At 34.6% G+C, this 17,726-nt stretch overlaps 1 protein-coding gene across 1 annotated transcript in view; it reads right to left on the bottom strand.

Annotated features, from left to right (window-relative positions):
• The window catches only part of CERS6 (ceramide synthase 6), a 269,630-nt gene that overhangs the window by 38,261 nt on the left and 213,643 nt on the right, over nucleotides 1–17,726 (bottom strand). The window contains exons 7-8 of the mRNA XM_039855700.1: nucleotides 16,965–17,093; nucleotides 14,151–14,257 (exon numbers count right to left, since the gene is read on the bottom strand). Of these exons, the coding sequence (XP_039711634.1) occupies nucleotides 14,151–14,257; nucleotides 16,965–17,093 (236 nt within the window). The remainder of the gene's footprint in view (nucleotides 1–14,150; nucleotides 14,258–16,964; nucleotides 17,094–17,726) is intronic.

The following is a 17,726-nucleotide window of genomic DNA, read 5'->3' as shown; positions in this document are numbered from 1 at the left end:
AGTTTTCAACTTTTAGAAGGCTGTCCTTCCATCTGGCCATTAATCTTCCAGATTCTGCTTGTTCATTTTCATTTTCTTTTTTTTTAACCACCATGTATTGTCAATCTCTTCCTTTACACAGACTCAAAGAATCATGGGTACCTGAGAGGTCATCTAACTGGAACCAACATTTGTCTCCTTCCTTCACTTCTCTGAAAAGAAGGAGTACCTTCCTTAATTTATGGGTACCTCATGAACTCCTGCAGGTACTCTTTTTCCTCTGTTTCTAAAGATAGGTGCTGATGTCCAGTATCCTATAAAAATCTTCATTTGATACTATAACCAATCTGATGATTATTTTATTTCTTTCTTTCCATACACTGCAAACTTTTTAAACAAGTTGTCTATGTTCATTACCTTTTCTTGCCCTGCAACCCACTTGTCCCCTACTCAGAATCCCTTGCGGGGATCACTCTACAAAAATTTCTCATTGGAAGGTCACCTACCTACTTGTAATTGTAAAATCATAGAATCAAGAAATTTTAGAGCTAGAAGATACCTTTGATATTTCTTCCAATTCTCTCATTTTACAGATGAAGAAGGACATACATACAATTTCACATGACCAGTGGTCTCATTTGTCTCAATCTGCCTTGCAGTATTTGATATTGTAGCCTCCTTCCTTTTTATGAATATTGATTAAAATACATATACTACTGTCAATGATGTTTTATTCTGATTAGTTCAAAGACAAGGCCTGAGAAACTTTCCAGAGGACAAACTACATTAGTCATGACACAAGACGACTATCACATGTGTTTGTTTCCTTTCGAATGCTTTATCGAGATCTCTATTACCCCCTACCTCCCCCTCTACCATTACCATGTTTCAATTTACTTTAAAGCTGTTTTCATAATCACCAAAGGCTTTTGTTATTGCTGGAAAGATTCAATACAAATGTACTTAGCCTTCCCCCTATGCTGGAGTTGCGTGGCTTATACCCTAGCAAATATAACATTATATATTGCTATTCGACTATGAGATCTTCATTTGGTTGAATGACTATTCCAGTATCTGACATACCTTATTGTCAAACAATTTTCTCCCTTCTCCAAAAGCAAAAGTGCATCATTTTTACTGCCAAGAAGTTCTCAGATGTAGAAACAATAAGGAGCAGCAAGTTGTTACTGCATACTAGATTGGGGACAGGGTGTTAATATGAAGAATAAAAACTAACCTCTCTTCCTCTTTGCTTAGAGAAAAACAGTCTGGATTTGTTCTCAAGTGGTTTGGAAATCTACTGGCTATTTTTCAAGGTTCTCAAGATCCTGGCCAGAAAAGCATATCTTAAGCACTGTTAGAAATGATGGTGTGCATGCTTTAGACCTGTTTGTAGCATCAAGACTCTCCAGGTACAAAGTGTGAGCAAAATACAGTTTTAATGAAACTGTTAGGTTTTCATGTAAATGCAATGGAATTGCCTTACCTGAAATCTCAAAGCCATTAAGGACAATTCATGTGGAAAATACACCATTCAATTTGATTCCTTTTATTCCTTCTGCAGCAGGCAGCAATCAATAGTCTCACCACTTTTTAATTACTAAAAAGAAAAGCCCCATGAACTCATGGAAGCAGCTGTGTGATGTTTATTTGATGTTGATAAGAGTAAGCAAAAGTTTCACTATGTGAAATATATAAACATCTATAAAATCTGTATATTTACTCAAGATATATTTATATCTATAAATATATTCATTATGATGAATATATATAAATATATGTATATATCTATAAATAAGATATATATGTATATCTAAATAAATGTATTTAGATATCTATAAGATATGTTTATATATAACTACATATAAAGTACATATTTGAAAATATCTATCATATATTTATGTGTGTATATATATATATGTACATACACACACACACACACACACACACACAATGGAGCATCACTTTATTTCATCTCTCTTTTTGCAAGAAAAATAGGCCAGCAATTATCCTAGTTACATATGCAGTTATTTTCAGAGTAAAGCAATCTTTTACCATCTTCTCCAAACCTTTGAAGAATAGGTAGAAACCAAGCTTAAAAAAAAAAAGGGACAGTAACAAAGTCACAAGTCAATTGTCTGGTATGGGTCACCCAAAATCCAGTCCCCTAAACTCTATGCCTGAAAGAGAGCTTGTCCTAAACACTATCTGTGAGGGCTAGCATGCTGGGATAGGCAAATTATGAGAGAGGAATTAGAATATTTGGCTCGAGAAAAGAGGGAATTTAAATAAGCATTACTCTGGTATTCAAAATATTTTCCTCTGATTTAGGGAGAAAGAAAATAAAAAAGATGATATTCTATTATATCGAAATAAACAAACAAACAACCTACTTGGGAAAAACAGCTTTATAGAAGTGAATTCTGAATTAAGACCTAAAATAAATCATAGAGATCTACTGTAAGATATAAATCAGCAAACTTACAGCATACTAGGTATTGTCACAGTACTGGGAAGTCAAAGGGAAAGTGAGACATGGTCTCATACCTGTTACAATTCACTTTTGAGTGGAGAAGGGAGATAAAGAAATGAATGTTAGACAATAGCATCAGAACAGAGCCCTTCAGGAAAATGCCATGTGATTGCTACTGAGAACTGAGGACTCAAATATCTAATTAAATTTTCAAATGAGGTGAAGAGAAACAATTAGAAATAAATGCAATCATATGGCTAGGAAAAGAAAAGGGGCACAAGCTCCATGAATAATTCACTACTGAGAGAAACATTCAAGCTATATTTCTTCTGTAGTTCATCTTGACAGCTTTAACCAATTTTGTTGAAGCACCTGTCTTATTTCTGGAAGATATTGTAAACTTAATATGTAGGAATAAAGTGCTGACTTTGCAAATTGTGCTCCTAACATAATTTTCTGGGAAATGGGGGTAATTTAAGAGACTTATACACAAAGAAAAATTCCTTCAGTGCTTCTTGTTAGCTCCTGAATTCACCAAATGGGATATGTTCACATGGTACTTTAATCAAATTAAAGCATCCATTGCTTTAGCAAGGTCTTTGCCCTTCAGTAGCAGATCAGAGATAAAATATTCTTATCTAAGAACAAGGACAATTGTTGGACTAAATTTTGTTTAATGGAAGTACCCTAGTTAACATAATAATAACCAGAAAATTTTCCTTTTGTTTTGTTCATGTATTATTAATCGAAACACATAATAAAAAGTCACTAAATTTTTATACACCAATGATGAACTTTTGGAAAGAGAAATTAAGAAAACAATCTTATTTACAATTGCATCGAAAACTATAAAATACCTGGGAATCAAATTAACCGAGGAGGTAAAAGGCCTGTTCTTAGAAAATTATGTCATCGAAAAAAGAAATAGAAGAAAATACAAATAAATGGAAGCATATACCGTGCTCATGGGTAGGAAGAAACAACATTGTTAAAATGGCCATACTACCGAAAGTAATCTATAGATTCAGTGTAATCCCTATCAAAATACCAATGGCATTTTTCAGAGAGCCAGAACAACTAATCCTAAAATTTATATGGGCCCATAAAAGACTCCAAATAGCCACGGCAATTTTGAGAAAGAAGAGCAAAGTGGGAGATATCATACTACCTGATATCAAGGCTATAGTAATCGAAACTGCATGGTATTGGCATAAACACAGATACACTGATCAATGGAACAGAATAGAGAGCCCAGAAAGAAATCCATGCCCATATGCTTACTTAATATATGACAAAGGAGGTAAGAATATATAATGGGGTAAAGACAGTCTCTTTAATAAACAGTGCTGGGAAAATTGGACAGATACATGCAAAAAAAAAAAAAAAAAGAAAGAAAGAAAGAAAGAAAGAAAAAAACTAGACCACCTTCTTACCCATATACAAGAATAAACTCAAAATGGATTAAAGACTTAAACGTAAGACCCGAAACCATAAAACTTCTAGAAGAAAAGATAGGAAATAATCTCTCTGATATTGCTACTAGTAATTTATTTTTGGACATATCTCCTTGGGCAAGGGAAAAAAAGAAAAAATAAACAAATTGGACTATATCAAACTGAAAAGTTTTTGCACAGCAAAGGAAACCATCAACAAAACAAAAAGACAGCTGATTGAATAGGAGAAGATATTCGCTAATGATACATCATGATAAGAAGTAAATATCCAAAATATATAAAGAACTCATACAATTCAACAGAAAAAAACACAAATAATCCAATTAAAAAATGGGCAGAAGACTTGAACAGATACTTTTCCAAAGAGGAAATACAGATGGCCAATAGACATATGAAAAGATGCTCAAGGTCACTAATCATCAGGGAAATGCAAATTAAAACCACAATGAGATATCACCTCACACCTGTCAGAATGGTCATCATCAATAAATCAAAGAACAAGTGTTGGAGAGGATATGGAGAAAAGGGAACCCTCATACACTGTTGGTGGGATTGCAAATTGGTACAGCCACTATGGAAAACAATCTGGAGGTTTCTCGAAAAATTAAAAATGGATATACCTTTTTAATCCAGCAATTGCACTTCTGAGTATTTATCCGAAGAAAACCAAAACAATAATTTGTAAAGATCTATACACCCCAATGTTCACTGCAGCTCTATTCACAATAGCCAAGATATGGAAGCAACCTAAATGCCCATCAACAGATGATTGGATAAAGAAGTTATGGTTCATATATACATTGGAATATTGTATATATGAAATCCTACCATTCGCAATGACATAGATGAACCTGCAAGTTATTATGCTGAGTCAAACAAAGAAAGATAAATACCATATGATTTCACTTATATGCAGAATCTAAAGAATAAAAAGAACAAACTAATCAAAAACAGAATCTCAAATATAGAGGACAATCTGGTGATGGCCAGAGGAGGGGGAGGTTGAGGGGCTGGGAGAAGGTTTAAAGAAGTACAAATCAGTAGTTGATAGATGGCCACGGGGATGGGGAGCATGGCACGGGGAATGTAGGCAGCAGTAATGCAATGGCTTTATGTAGAGCCAGAGGAGAGAAAGAGCAACTAGGGAGATCATTTCATAAACTATATAAATGTCTAACCAATGTACTGTATACTCGAAATTAATAATAAAATAAAATAAAAGTCACTAAAAAGATCTTACTATTATATGATGGTTCATGATCTTCAAGTTAACATCCTTGCATAGGTTAAAAGACAGGAGACTAGGTTGGAACACAGGGGACCCAGGGCACTCCCTGGAGGCTATTTTGGGAAATAATCCCAAATATTTCTTTATTTGACTTACATACACTACTGGACAGTAAAATTACAGTTAATAGACTATTGCATTTCATTAAATACAATTTTAGTATATTTCAATTTCAATTAAAAAGACAATCTAAAAATGTTAATTATTCTATTACTTTTTTATCTCTCTGAATTTAAAAAACATTTAGAATTTTTTCAGTCCGGCCATTCTTATGCCAGACACACAAAAAAAATAGGATGTATTCAGAACCATTTCTTCAAACAAGTTTTAATATATATTTCAATGAATACTTCATACTACCTTTCTTCATAACCACTAAATACATAACTCAAAGATCATAATATAACATATTAACAACCAACAAATCGAATTAAATATTTATTATCTGACAACTCTATATTTAAAGCATGTAAAGCATGGGTTGGGATTACATGGAACACAAAGCAGTCTAAGACATCAGTGTCTGTAAAAAATAGGTGTGAGTTTATATGCTGTCCATTAAAAAAAGGAGTTAAGAGAGCTAAATTGGGTTAGAGCATGTTGCTCTGAGAGATGCAGTTTGCTACAAATTTGAGGTTGGGCCCTTAGCCTGACACTGAGGGGGGCCAAATGAGAAGTCCCCAGTGGTGGTTGGGAACAACCATCCAGCGCCCTTGGACAGCATTAAAAATTACTGCATTGAGATGGTGTTCTGTTCGCTCTTATTCACTTTCTTTAGTCATCCCGTAGATGGAGAAAAGATGCTTTTTTTTTTTTTCCCCTACTTCTTCTCTCAGACAGGCGTTCCTTTCTTACTCTGTCTTGGAACCTCTTGACTTCCTCTCTTTGTGCCTTACTAATCAGGAGCCACTGTCCCACACAGTCACCACATGCACAACCAGGCTCCTACTCAGAGTTTGTATTTTCAGTATATCTATTTGTTTAAGACTTTATTTAACTCCTGAAGTCTTTGACATTTAGCGCTTTAAATTAAACATTTCTGTTTTATTATCTGCTTTGGACAAAGGTAATATTTATGAAACAACTGCATAGTCTTATTTCCACAAATTCTGTCTGAGCAAAATGATTCAATGGCTAGAATGACCCTGCTTTTGATAGCTACTGAATCACTGTCAACTTTGTCTCCTTTGTCTGGCCTATTCACTCTGTATCATAAGGAAAGATGCACTTGGGCTGCAAAGTCTCGGTCATGACTGTGCCAAACTGCATGGGAAATTCTAAAATTTCATTTATTCATTTAACAAATATTTATTGATGGTTTTGCAGTGCTAGATGTTGCCGGGCCTGTGACTTAATCAATATCTACGTCCCTAACTTCCACACTGTGCCTGACACACAGCAAGCTCACAGTGAAATGTATTGAAAAGATCTATAAAGAATTAGTGGCTCCTTGCCTATGAGGAATTTACAAAGTGTTTGCTCCCTTGTCCTAAAGACATAAAAAGTTAAATAATAATACATGATAAGATATATCCCCACAGCGAATAGGATGACTCTAGGAATATGATTCTGTCTCCTTGACTACACTGCCATCCCAGAAGTGACATACAGAGGCATGGATGAAGTTCTGAGAATAAAAGAACACAGCCAGGGTGTTCTTCACTGCCAGTGCCATGGAGCCCTGAACACTGGGATTCTGCAGGCAAGGTTTCTGGGATAGCTCAGGTACTGGTCTAGGCTGGGAAGCAGGTAAGGGACAGGCATAAGCTGGTCCCAGGCTGGGAAGCAGGTAAGGAACAGGCGCAAGCTGGTCCCTTTTCAGGAATGTTGAAAAGGGGCCTAGAATGGACAGAGAGGCAAGTTGGCAGGAGAAACCTAGGGACCACAGTCAGGGAGGTGAGCATAAGTGCTGAGGACTAGCCTGATATACAACTGCACTTTATAATAACATAAGCAAACGGAAAAGAGTTGATGTGAGTTCTTCATCTGTTATAGTATTTTCCATATAGCATCACTTTTGATTAAGTAAGACCTGATAAAATATACAATTTTCAAATCTCTGGTCCTGGCATTAGACTTTATCACAATACACATATATTTTTAAAACAGATGAAATGGCCATACTGAATTTTTTCTATAGATGACATATAATCAAACACATTTTATGATACTTTGAGAAAATAATCTTTATTTTTTTCCTCTTTCCCTAGCAAAGGATTCTCTGCAATGGTTGGAAGAGAGGAAAAGAACACTTAAGACATTAATTCAGTGTAAAGAGTGTTACTAGGATACTACATTTTTTTGTTGACTCAAGTCACAAAAGGAAAAAGCTTACCTGAGAGCATAGTCTGCCCCCTCCCACCCCCATATACAATGTTAAGAATAGCTGTGTGCTTTTTGCCTGAGGTAGACAATACTTCCAGAGAACATCCAAAGACTGAATACATTTAATACGTCACTCCCTCCTCTGCCTACTCATCAGACTAATTTTTAATGGCCTAGCCCAGGAGTTGGCAAACGTTTTCTGTAAAGAACCAAGTGGTAAATATTTTAGGATTAGCGGGCCATATATGCTATCACAACTACTCAAGCCATTATAGCAGAAAGTAGTCAAAGACAATATGTAACAGATGGGCAAGGTTGTGTTCCAATAAAACTTTATTTATAAAAACAAGTGATGGGCTGATTTGTCCTACAGGCCATAGTTTGTTGATTCCTGGCCTAACCCCTTAATATTGAAATTATGTTACAATTATTATGTTCACATGAAAAGAGACAATATATCTCAATACACATTATTTCCACCCACTTCTACTCCACCTTGTGAAGGTATTAACTGATACTAATACATGTTAAGTATTATTAAAAACATGCCAAGGTACCTAACAGCCAAAGATTTCAGGTTTCATCTTTTATCTTTCAAATATATTTAACAGAGACGAGCACTAAGGAAAATTTCTGAGGAAATCTGCCAAGGGATTTTAGAGGAGAAAATCCAAAATTGTGAACTCTGAGACTAATCTCATCAGATAGTCAGAAAAGCATATAAGCCAAAAATAAATCAAAGAAGATGATATCCCCATATGCATCTGGATGAATTTCAAACCTTATTATAGAAAACAGTAAAAGAATAATCTAGGCTCCTTTGTAATGCATGGTTTTTGTTTTTGTTTTTTAAATTACAAAGACCTTCAGAAAGTACAAATCAGCAAATAATTCTCCTACTTTGCAGCATAGAGATCAACAGAAAGTAACATTCTGAGAAGTCACATGCTTCTGTCTGAATAGCAGCAGACCACTGAAGGTACATATTTGACTCGAAGTTTTCTGTAGCCCAGGAGCTGGTATTTGGTGGGACATGAATGGGGCTATGGAAAGTCATCATTAGGCCACAGGAAGAGGTTCTGGCAACTGTGGTACACTCATTCGTGGCTAGATAATGGCTTGTGAATCTGTGACTTGTAGGAAAGGACATATACCTACATTTTATCAAATTTTATGAGATTTTGTTAAATAGTAATAGTTACTTGTAGTGGCTTAGGACAGGTAGAGTCACTTAGGATTTGAAGGAATAAGGTAACTCGGTGCACACCCTATGTTACATGCTCACTGAGTACTGAGAACAGCGACTAAAACAAGATATTTTGAGTCAAATAATTAGAGAGATCACTTAAAAATTTTACTTCAAAAGAATCTATGGTTATGGTTCCTTATCTAGACTAACTGGAGGTTATAAAATAAAACTTTCTGGCCACTTGGCCATATGGAAATTTCTATCTTTAACACTTATTTTTTAAATGTTTACTATTTATAAACTACTTTATAGGATACTGCTACAAACAATATTTCATTTGATCCTTAATATTTTCTGGTAAGGTAGGTGAACAATTGCTATTATTCTTATTTTTCTGATGAGGACATAGATACAAAGAAGTTATACACTTGGTCTTCAGACACATACTGAGGGGGAGAACCACGACTCAAAGCAGTCTTTCTATTGACTGCATCAAACTATCTCCTTTTCAAGATCTTTGTAGATTTGTCTTTTTCATTACCAGATTTCAATGTCTGTCGAGAGATGAAGATGCTTACAATATAGTATCTTGGCTGGGAAGAATGGTAAGGACAATCCATTCCAAAATGATTCTTTTTATGTAACAACTACTAAAAATGTATCTCATCAATAGCTTTATGACCTCCTCAAAGAAGATAGTATTGTGTTATAGGAAGAACTGGAACTTAGTTAAGTACTTGCTGAATTGGACCAATGACAGGAGACCAGAGTCAAGAGAAACTGAGTAAATCATTGGCTAAATGAAGTTTTTCCTGTTTAATGAGGGGGAAATTGTGCCTATTCACTTCACAATGATTTAAGGAGCTCAACTAAGAAAATAGATGTGAGACCAGTTAGAAAGAAGAGTATCTAATTACTCAACAAATATCATTGAGTAGCATTGCGATAGATGCTACAATGAGATCAAGCACAATCTACTGTGCCAATAGAAAACTACAAAAATGAGAAACTGTTAGGAACTTCAGGGATTACACACAAATGGAGTTGACAGAAGACAGATGCAGATCAATTAAAATGGTAATAGTTTACAATGATAGGCTTACTCTCAAAAAGGATCCAATCATTGACTGTCCAACTATTACATAAAGGCTAAAATAACATAGACTTTTGAGTAGAAGCAGTAACATGAAACACCATATTTTGAAGATTTTTAGTATGTAATAAAAGAATGCAAGTATCTTAATAGTTTTCAATATGGATTACATGTTAAAATGATATTATTTTGAACACACTGAGTTAAATAAAACATTTAAATGGATGTCACCTTTTTACTTTTTTAATGTGGCTACTAGAAAATTTAAAATTACTATGAAGTCTGAATTATATTTCTATTGGACAGTGCTGTTCTAGAAATATATATTGTAACCAAACGAGAAGTCTGGGCAGAGCATGATTCTGAAAAGGCTACTCACACATATGTTGTCTTTGTGAGGCAAAGACACAAATGAACCAAAGACTCAACAGATAATAAACCAAGTGTTATCCAACCCACGAATACAAAAATTCTGATGGCTCACATGGGAACACAAACGTAGTCAGGAGGAACCTGGAAGGTATTGCTGGTGATTTCAAAGTAAATGGATTGAAAACCAAACGAAGTAGCAGGAAAATAAAATAATTTTGTTTCTTCTTCCAGCCGAAGCAGAAATATTTGAAGAAGAAATGTCTCTGAAATGCTTCTTAGAAGTCCAATCTACCTCCAGACCTTACCCCCAGTTGCCAGTAACTATTACACACACACACACACACGCACACGCACACACACACACACTCTATCTAGTATAATGCTTTATTAGCTGACAGAGCTCAATTGAATTATTTAATATTGACAATACATAAATATTATTTATCTCCAGTAAATGGTCATAAAATAACCTCTAGGCCCCCCCAAATTATAAACCAGATTACAGAAGGGACCTTTAGGGATTCAACGGTAAGTGCCCCATGGAGTCCTATGTCTAACTGAATTTTCACCACCCAGCCTTGTACTGGTTACACAGTAAGCGCCCAGTAAATTCACTAAATACGTTATAGTATATTGGAACACTTAAACAATATGAAAAAGGCAAAGGCCAGAAGTTTTCGACTGGTAAGCTCACTGTTGCAGATGGATAATCAAACACATGGGGCTGAGTACCTAGAAATAAGAAGCCAACAAAGGTCCCCCAAAATCAAGTCACGCCAGATGGGCCTCATTTTTTTTCACCCTGCCTCTACATTTGCAGAGGACGTCTTAAATACAGAGTAAATCCTGACTTTCATAAGACCTTTGACAAAATCTTTTATTACATCTTTAAAAAATGTGGAGAAATAGCAGGCATGATGACAGAGAGCAGTTATAAGACAGTAACAAGTAGAAAAACCATAAAGAAAGACTTGGTGGTTGAGACATTGAGGCCAGCCTAAAGAAATCCTTCAGTAGTGTATCGGGAGTTCCTATTTTCTTCAATGAGTTGGAGGGAAGCATGAAAGGCATACATGCAAGTAACATAAAGGTGGAAGGAATAAATATTGCATTGGATATAGTTCAGAAAACCCTGATATTAGGGGTTATATGAACAGAATATCTGAAAACAGTTTGATGAAATCTAAAAGAAATAAAAGTAGTTGTATAATTAGGTATACAAATAAATTATAATTAGAAATAAAAATGTATAAAAATAAAATAATTTAGGATGAGGAACATCTGGTCTGGTGGCAGTTCAGCTGTTTATCAGATCATCACCAGTACACTGTGAAAGCTGCTTAAAGCTAATGTAATAGCAAACTGCATTAGAAGAAATGCAGTTCTAAATAAGGCTTGTTTTTAGTTCTCTTATATTTTGTACCAGCCAGTCCACATTTGGAACATCATGACAAGAGGAATTCTGAGAAACAAAAGAAGCAGAACAACAAACAGGAATAATTGAAGGGATTAAAGATCTTTCTGATGAAGAGAAAACTTACAGATGATAAGTTAGAAACCTTCATGTTCTTAAGAGTTTTCAGTTAGAATGCCAGGGTATAGTCTGTTTTCCAGAGACCATTTTTTTGAGAGGAAGGAGTCACAGATTTCTTTGAGAATCTGATAAAGCCATGGGCCCTCCAGAGCCGCAGGGAAAAAAACAGAAACACATACATGTTTTTCATACAATTTCAGGGATTTTTAAAACAGATTAAGGACCTCTAGCTTCGAAGTTATAAGGACCCAGGTTTCTGTTTCATATAAGAAACTATTTCTCCCTTGATCTCTAAAGCAATACTTCTGATCAGGGAAAATGACAGAATTTCTATCCTGGGCGGAGGAGCTGGGAGTAGATTCTGGAGCTGGTAACCCGTAGATTCCCTCCCAATTCTAGGATTCCCTAATCTAAAAGGAGTTTTTGAATAATTTCACAGTATTAACAAAAATATTTAAAATGCTATTTGTTATTGTCATTCACATTACAGTTTTAAATACTAAAAAGATCCATTACACCCTAGTAATTGAAACAGGTCAAAACAAAGGTCATACAGGCACTAACATGATTTACCAGACATATCTGAAAAGAATTTTATTCCCTACATGCACAACTAAACTGGCAGCAGGTATATAAATTATTTCTTGGATTACAAACAATAAAATACTTCTCTCTTCAAGATGCGTTTTTAAAAACGTGGCTGCGTTCAGGGGTATGGTAGCAGAAGCCCTATGGCATGTGCAATATAAACTCTTTTGCATTTGGTCACAAAGATTTTTCTAAGCAACTAGTTAATGCCATCATGACAGGACATATCCATGAATTATCTTATTAGTAGCATTACGTAATTTCTATATTCTGGGGTCTATGTTCTTTCTAAGTAACTCATTGCTATCTGAACCTGAAGAACTTTTTTTACACATTAGCTAGAAGGGAGGAGAAGAGCTGCATCTCTGTTTTAATCTATCTTTAAAAAGAAATAAGTAAATCAAAGTACTTGAGAGTGATGCTTACTTCTTTAAAACTCAGGTTCTCAGAAATCCTAAGTAGAAAAAGCTTTTTATATTTCTTTTGAGAAACAGTTCTTGGATTTTGCTCGAATTTCTTCTATTTGAATTCTTACCACTATTTCTGCTAATAATTTTGAAAGAGCCCCCAATCCTGGAAAAATTACAAACTCATTTCATTCAAAACTACTTCAATGTTTCCTACCTACAACCATATAAAACTATAATGAGGTTTTATAAATGCCTGTTGCCAACACACAGTGCGCTGCTTAGGAATAATTTTCATAATAAGTGAACAAAAAAGGGCTGTGGGCCTCAAGGAAAAGCTGTATGCGTGCGTACGTGTATGCGTGAGTGCGTGTATATGCGTGTGTGTATTTGTGTGTGATTAATTTGTGTATGGAACCCCTGTGATAGATGTTACTCACTTAAAAGTCCCAACTTCATTATTGTTATTTTTCTATTGGGGCCGAAAAGCAAGGTATTACTGTACCACGTCACTGCTCAGTTTTCTCCCATTTCCATCGCTTTAATTTCCCATTCAAATCAACTTCTCAAAATGGAAAAAAAAAAATCTTCCATCAATGGTAGACTTTAAGTGATATGGAGGACTCTTCTTTTTTTCTAGTTCAACAAATGATTAATGACAGTGGACTTATTTTCAATAGAACGGATTGTCAAATTCCATCAAAATCTGTCATACTGTTTTCTTAGCTCTCAACAAAACACACCCAGACATTCAGAGGCTATATAGAATTGTAGGGATTAGTTTTAGGTTATACCTTCCAACTGCTTTAGCTATAAATACAGCTGATGAGGAGAATTATATAGGATAGCGTTTCTCAAACTTTAATGTGGAGCAGAATCATCAAGACAGCTTACCAAAACATAAGTTGCCAGGCCCCATCTCCAGAGTTTGTGATTCAGTCAGTCTGGGGTGGGGCCCAATAGGTTGCATTTCTAACAAGTTCCCTAGTGATGCTGCTGCTGCCAGTCCCGGTACAGGAGGGATCCCTGGCAGATAACTCCTTGCAGTGCCATATTTCTTTTATTAATTCCAATTTTCATGGTAAGATTTTTGACTCATACTCTAGATTGGACTCTAAAATGGCAGATGACCTTCTGTGGCTTCAGAACCTACAGAAGCCACATCCTTCTCTGACTATCCTATGGAAAATATTAGTAAAGAGTGCAATCCTCGTTTTATAAACCTTATAAATGTCTAACCAATGTACTGTATACTTGAAACTAATAACATTTTTTTTAAAAAAAGAGTGCACCCCTCTTCTAGAAAAAAATTAAGCTGTTTCTTGAGTACGTCCCTCACTTTCTTTAAACCCTTTCCTAAGTATTTGAAGCGAAATTCAGAAGTAAAATGGTTCATAAAGCCTATCTGGAAGGGGTAGCTCTATCTGAAAGAAGACTGGCATACTCACCAGAGAGGAAATATACCCAGTCGTGTGGTGATGAAAACCACAGCGAACATAACAAACAGGAGATCACAAATTTTCTGAAACTTGGCGTAATTTGCCATTTTGGCAGCCTATGAAAGAAAGGAATGTGACATATTAATTTAAATTAACTTGATAAATGAAAAGCTTCTTTCAATATGCATGAGTTTTCTATAAGTTATAACTTACCAGATACATAAAATTGCCTGCTACTTTGAAATGTCATGCATCATGCATCAGTATTTATAAATTACCCATAGGTCGAGTGAAATGCAGCATTAGCCACAAGGAGAACTACTGACTGTCAGAGATTTAATAAAATATTCAGCAACCTGAAAAATTCAATTATATGGTTGATTTCAGAAAAATAAAAAAATAAGAAAATTCTTGCATTATAGATGATATTAGCAAGCCAAAGACACCAAAACAGAAATTTGGCATAACAGGTCAAAATAGAAAGTGTTATATAATCCTTTAAACCTTTAATGAGCCCATACACTAAGGCCACAAACTTTATACAGACTATATGAAGCATTTCTGCATTTTTCTCCCTTCTACTTAGAATTATAGGTTTTTTTTGTTTGTTTTGTTTTTTAAACAGGCATAAGGAGTATTCTGGGGAGGTAGTTTCTTGGCTTATTTTCATAAATTTAGAATGTGTCAAGCTCATGTTTTTCCAATAAATCCATTTAGGTATCATTTTCAAAGCTACATTATTGGGTCATCTTCCAGATGAAAGTCACCAATGTTAAAGTGTCTGCGAGAAGTACTCTAATATTTATGATAGTGATTTAAGTGACCATTTTTTTATATTATAAATTAGTGTAGGGAAGAAATCACATCCCTTTGTCTACCATCTACTTTTTATGGATGAGTCTAAGTAAAAACAGGTGACACTGAACACATAATTTTGCTTGATCATCTCTCTTTTACATTTTCACCTAGAATTGACAAGCACCTATACACAGGGTTACAAATTGAAGATGTCTTCTGAATTCATAACATTATTTCTTACTGCTTAGAAAGTTAAATTAGCTGAGCCAAACTTGAAAAGATTGTTGACGGTATCTACAAAATCTATAATTTAATAGCTTTAAGTAAAACATGAAGCTCTCAGAGAACTATATTCCTAAGGGGATATATCTACTAACTGGGTAGAAGACAAGATGAACTTTTAATTTTATGAATATTTTGGGTGTGACACCACAAATTACATTAAGAAAGAAAAAAAGCATCCTCTGACTCCTCCTGACTAGGTAACCATGTAGATGTTCTTTTGCACTCATTCACCGGTATACAATAAAAAAGTATTAAACATAAATTTTTTGGAAATGTCTAGGCCATAAATCCCACTTTGAAGAGTTGACAATCAACATAATTATTTGAACATTCTCAAGCAATATTTTATAATATCAAAGAGAATCCAGTTGACAAGAACATCTGCTTTTAAGCCACATGACTAGGAATTCTGGATTATTTTTCTTTTCTAGATTAAAGTGGTAGATGATGATTCAACCAACATTTCTGACTGAAGGCTCTGCCAAGCACCATGCCAGCCATTTCCAGAGATTAAAGTTGGCAGATTGTACAGGGTTGATTTCAAAACTGTAAAATGCTGTATTATAAATTTCTACTTTCAAGCACACTTACAATTTAACCAAGTGGTAACTGATTTTCTAGGTATTGCTCCCATATTAATTATAGTTCTTCTTTAAAACATATGTGGAATAGAGCCTAGCTTGACACACTTAAAATCATAGTGCCAAACTATCATCTGATATACCCTAGCCCATTAGGACTATATAATACTTCAAATCTTTACTAACCGCCTTTATAGTAGGTTCAATTTTATGGCGTGGGATTTCTGCTTAAATTGTAATAATAGATCATTATTTGAAGGCACCTCTATTCTATATTCACAGTGACAGTGAATGTTTCAAAGAGGCAGAAAGAACTATGAGCCAACAGGAATAAAAAAATCAGAATACATATACTCAGACCTATTTCTACATGGAGTTTATATTCTGGTTTATTTTTGACCAGTTACATAAATTTCTCAGATTAAGTGGAAAAACTTTAATTATATAACATTATTGAGTGTGTTTCTTTACAGGGGCTATAATTAAAAGTATAAATGTCACATCTAAATTTTTCTTGGGATTTTGTCTTTTGAAATATGCTAGAAACATTTTCATTTTTCTTTTTTTTTGCTACTTTGATAATTCTAAATGATAATGATTTAGAAAGTTAAAGTGCAACCAATATATTCCTAGATATTTTTTATACTTACATGCATAGAAAACAACTTTTATATGTAATTTGCAATTTGTATATAATTTTCACTGTAAAAATGCTAAGATAATATGTATATTGGCAATAAAAACTATGACTACTAATTGACTCTATCAGGATGTACAACTCCCATTAATAACTAAACTGAGTTATATACACTTTCTGGATAAATCAATGTGAAGTTTAAAATACCAGAAATCAACTCTATTCAAGTAACAATTTTCCTAATGTAAAATATTTATTTCTTAAGTGTGGAATAATAAAGGTTTTCATTATTCTATTTATAAAGAATGCTAACATGATGAACATTTTTTTTTGTACAAAATTGTATATACTGATTTAAAATCTCACTTATACCAATTTCACCTACAAAGAAACACCCTGCGGTTTCAAAGCAGTCATATACTATCGTCCCCCAGCACCATCTGGAATTATATAGAAGTGATGATTGCTGAGGACTTTCCGAATTCTAGATTTTGTACTTTTAAAGATGAAGAAAACTTTTACCTCCAGAAGACCATCAGCTGAATCATGAAGACAGAGAACCAGGGTTCCTACTCGGGCCATATTGTTGACATAAGAAAAGGTAATCAAGAAAATAGACACAAGGTGATGCAGGAACATAATGCCAAAGTCCTTGGAAAAGGAACAAACAGCCATGTTAGGATTTCACACTATTGCAACAGTTCTATTCACCTATTCAAACCATTCAACCAATACTTGCTGAGGCTCTCTATGGGCCTAGCACTGGGAATACAAAAATGAGTAAAATACAGTTCCTACCCTCTGTTGAACTCACCATATAATGAGAGAGACGCACAGGAGTTGTGATTGTGGAGAAGGTACTAACTAGACACTGGGATTAAGGCCATAACATAAAGGGTGTTTCGTATGAACCCAAGGAATTTGAAGCTATGGGAGAAATTACTGCAGGATTTCAAGCAAAGAAAGACACTACTTGGATTAGTGCTTTAGGAAAATATTCTGGGCAGCAGCACAGGTCCAAATGGACCACTTCTCTTACTACTTTTGCATCCTTCTCCTGGAATATGCCCATTGGGATATTTAAATAAGAATCCTTAATATATTGGCTTTTCTGATTGGTCATACACAAACAAGCTCTCAGTTTTAACTATTATCTGTCCATAGTTATTAGGAAAAAAACTTGAAAAAATAATGGAAAATTTGCTATCTTTTTTTTGGTCAACTTCAAGGGAGTGTCTTCCTGGCCCATGTGAAAAGATCATCTTTTTCTGATACTGATTTATC

This window comes from Pteropus medius, unplaced genomic scaffold, assembly GCF_902729225.1.
Source record: "Pteropus medius unplaced genomic scaffold, Ma_sr-lr_union100, whole genome shotgun sequence".
In the NCBI taxonomy this organism is placed as follows: Eukaryota; Metazoa; Chordata; class Mammalia; order Chiroptera; family Pteropodidae; genus Pteropus; species Pteropus medius.
This window is presented reverse-complemented; position numbering and strand designations above follow the sequence as displayed.